This window comes from Dendrobium catenatum, unplaced genomic scaffold, assembly GCF_001605985.2.
Source record: "Dendrobium catenatum unplaced genomic scaffold, ASM160598v2 original_scaffold_130954, whole genome shotgun sequence".
In the NCBI taxonomy this organism is placed as follows: Eukaryota; Viridiplantae; Streptophyta; class Magnoliopsida; order Asparagales; family Orchidaceae; genus Dendrobium; species Dendrobium catenatum.
In genome coordinates, this window is record NW_021449389.1 from 630 (window position 1) to 3,825 (window position 3,196).

General features: G+C 32.6%; 1 protein-coding gene and 1 long non-coding RNA gene across 3 annotated transcripts; one reads left to right on the forward strand and one right to left on the reverse strand.

Annotated features, from left to right (window-relative positions):
• Positions 1-343: 343 nt before the first annotated feature.
• Positions 344-727, forward strand: LOC110109734. The gene has a single exon (XM_020840932.1). The coding sequence runs from the start codon at positions 344-346 to the stop codon at positions 725-727; it is 384 nt and encodes a 127-aa protein (XP_020696591.1).
• Positions 728-1,443: 716 nt separating this feature from the next.
• Positions 1,444-2,253, reverse strand: LOC110109735. 2 transcript variants are annotated; one of them, XR_002304612.2, is made up of 3 exons: positions 2,190-2,253; positions 1,868-2,125; positions 1,444-1,787 (listed from the first exon to the last, which is right to left on the reverse strand). It is a non-coding gene; the product is annotated as an uncharacterized LOC110109735 (long non-coding RNA). The 2 variants fall into 2 exon arrangements; XR_003699690.1 differs by lacking the exon at positions 1,444-1,787 and having other exon boundaries at positions 1,828-2,125.
• Between the last annotated feature and the right edge of the window lie 943 nt (positions 2,254-3,196).

Below are 3,196 nucleotides of genomic sequence, written 5' to 3' on the forward strand. Positions count from 1 at the left end.
ATTTCAATAAGGAGGGTTGGACAAACTTATGAACGAATTTAATTCGTACTGGAAAATTCCATCATGATCGTACACAACTTAAAGGAATAAGTGGGATCAGTTGAAGAAGGATTGGAAGTTGTGGAAAGATTTGTTGCGTGGGGAGACTGGATTAGAGTGGAATCCAATAAAGCGAACCATAGATGATTCTAATGAATGATGGAATGATAAACTACAGGTAATACTAATTAAAAATTTTAAAAATATTGAACAAATGCATGTTCTCACTTATGTAGGTTGTACCTGCAAGACAGAAGTTTAGGTTTAACGGAATACCACCAGAGCTCGAACAAAACATGAAATAATGTTCAGTCGCATTGTCGCAACTGGCGACAATGTATGGATTCCGAACTCTGGCATTTTACCCTCTGAACTAATAGACAAACAACATAATTCATTTGAGGAAGATGACCTACATGATGATGACCCACATATAGAAATAGGTAATGGAGAAGAAGCTACATTTGCAACTGCTTCCCAAAGATCTCAAAGTTCAGCACCATTCCCAAAAAGGAAGAGAGTTAAATCAGCTAAGTTAGCGAGGAAGCAACTATTTGTTAATCATATTGAAAGTTTAGTTAATGCTGCACAATCAATGAGCTCTGCCATAACAACATCAACTAGTCAACGTAGAACAGTGACAATACTTGATGCGGTCGCAGAGATATCTACCATACCAGAAATTTAAGATGATTTGGAATTATATTATTTAGCAATTGAGTTCTTACAAGAGAAAACACTCGAGAGAGTTTTATGGGAATCCCAAATGAGCAAAAAGTTTGGTGGCTTAGACGATGCTTGAACAAAAGTTTCAACTAGAATTATATTGAAATGTATTTTCTTTGGTTATGTATTAGATTGTGTGATTATGTTTGGAAATAGCAATGTTTTGAATTGTTTTTTTTTTTTAAATTATTCAAAACTATAACAGGTATGTAATCTTCCCGTAGATTTTACATAAATGTGGTAAGCATCAATTTATTATCTACCGTACCATGATGTTTTCAATTTTTTTTTTTCAGCTGAATCATATTACTCCGACATACATGGAGAGGATTACTTCATGTCCTCTGTATCATTCTACTCTAACATCTTCTTTTTTTAACCTTTTTAAATATTTAAACAAATTAGTGTTCTTCAAGTATTCCGGAGCTTGTACTTTAAACAAAACTGAATCAGTTTCTTTTACTTCATAAGTGAAAAATTCTATGAGTTATGGAGGCGTTCCTTATTACAGAAGATTATTCTGATTTTCTTAAATTAAAACAATTTAAATAATTAATTAATGCACATACTACTTCTGTAACATGCTTAATGTACACTAGATACAATAATAAGGTAACATTTCTTTGAAATGAATTAAGTCGATTGTGAAAAGGTGACCTGTATTAAAATGCATTCAACTGAATCTAACAATTTCATATGTATTTACAACTTCTTCAACAGAATATTGAGTGCATGAAGAACTTCTAAGGTTAGTTCACTCTGTTCGATGCCTTAAATGGGAGTAAGAAAATATTTATTTCATGCTTCAAATACAAATTTTGAAATACAAAGGAAAAACTAGATATACCACATAATCAACAGCACAAATAGCAGGAGCATTCATATCAACAACAACTGTATGAAATGCATTACCTTCATGATAATAATACTACATAGTTTTAAAACTAGAAGCACCGTCTCTACCAAGCAAGGGAAAGTTGCATGTTTGATGCTACTGCCAGATATGATCAGGAATCCTTGACCTTAATGAAAAGAGAAGGCATAAAAAAAAATTTAACAGCCTAAAATAACAATAATACATTTAAAAAAAAAACCAAAATACCTTCATACAATAATCACGCCAGTGTGTCTTAGCTATAAGAATGCCAGCAGCAATGTCACCTTCCTAAAAATAAACCAAAATACCTTCATACAATAATCACGCCAGTGTGTCTTGGCGCCGTAATTGCTCCTATAATTACTATTGTAAGACTTTTTATATCAAAGACAAACATATAAATTATGGTGACAAGAGATAGAAAGAACCCTATGTATCTTCTTTTGCTCCTCTTCCTCCCTTCTCTAGATCTTGAATTTACTCCTGCAACGCAATACTGTTAAGTGAAGAACCCAAAAAGCTGAAAACTAAGGTGAGGGTGAGTCACCTGAAAAATCTTAAGACGGTCAATTTTTTCTAGTCGAGAACATCTTTCATCATCCTTCAACCGATCCTGCACTTTCCTCCATTGGGTTGTTCCTACGCATATAGGAAAAAAAGGTAAAACATTATCTAACGTTATCATGATTAACAAAGTAAGAGAGAAAAGTTATTTGCTTCATATATTTAGTCAGTTTACTAATTACTAATTTTTTTAATTGAAACAGAAAAGCAATGTATGATGAGAATGAGAATTGTTCAAGTGATGAGTTTGAAGAAGAAGTTGAGTCAGATAACAAGAACAAGACAATTGTTCAATTTAATAATGTCTTGCTTGCTTCAAGCTTTCTAATACATGATTACTATTCACTTTACATAAACAAAAAAGCATGCATGACATCTACACAAACTGGAAATAAATGGATTTCTGAGTTAATTTTTGGCCATCCTGTTAGATTTCATAATATTTTTAGAATGTCACAAATCATTTTCAACGACTTGGTATGTTTACTGGAATCAAAACACGGGATGCTTTGCATTAAAGAAGTACTTGCCATTACATTATTTATTTTAAGTCAGAATGAATTTATTCGAGCAACTGCTAAAAGATTCCAGCATTCAACATAAACTATTAGTAGATATTTCTCTGTTGGAATTGAAGCATTAGCTCAATTGTCATTGGATATTATTTCACCCGAAGATAAGCAATTTTAAAATATTCCAGTACACATCCGTAAGGATATGAGGTATATGCCATATTTTAGAGATTGCATTGGGACAATTGATGGAACGCTCATTGATGCAAGAATTCCTGTGGAAGATCAAATTCCATTCATAGGACGACATCATAAAACAACTCAGAATGTAATGGCTACTTGTGATTTCAACATATGTTTTACATTTGTTTCAGACAAGGATGGAAGACGGCTTCAACTCATTGATTGCTCGTATTTTTCATCAATGCTGTGAAAAATCCTAGATTTAATTTTCCTACACACCAGCAAGGTAAGTTTA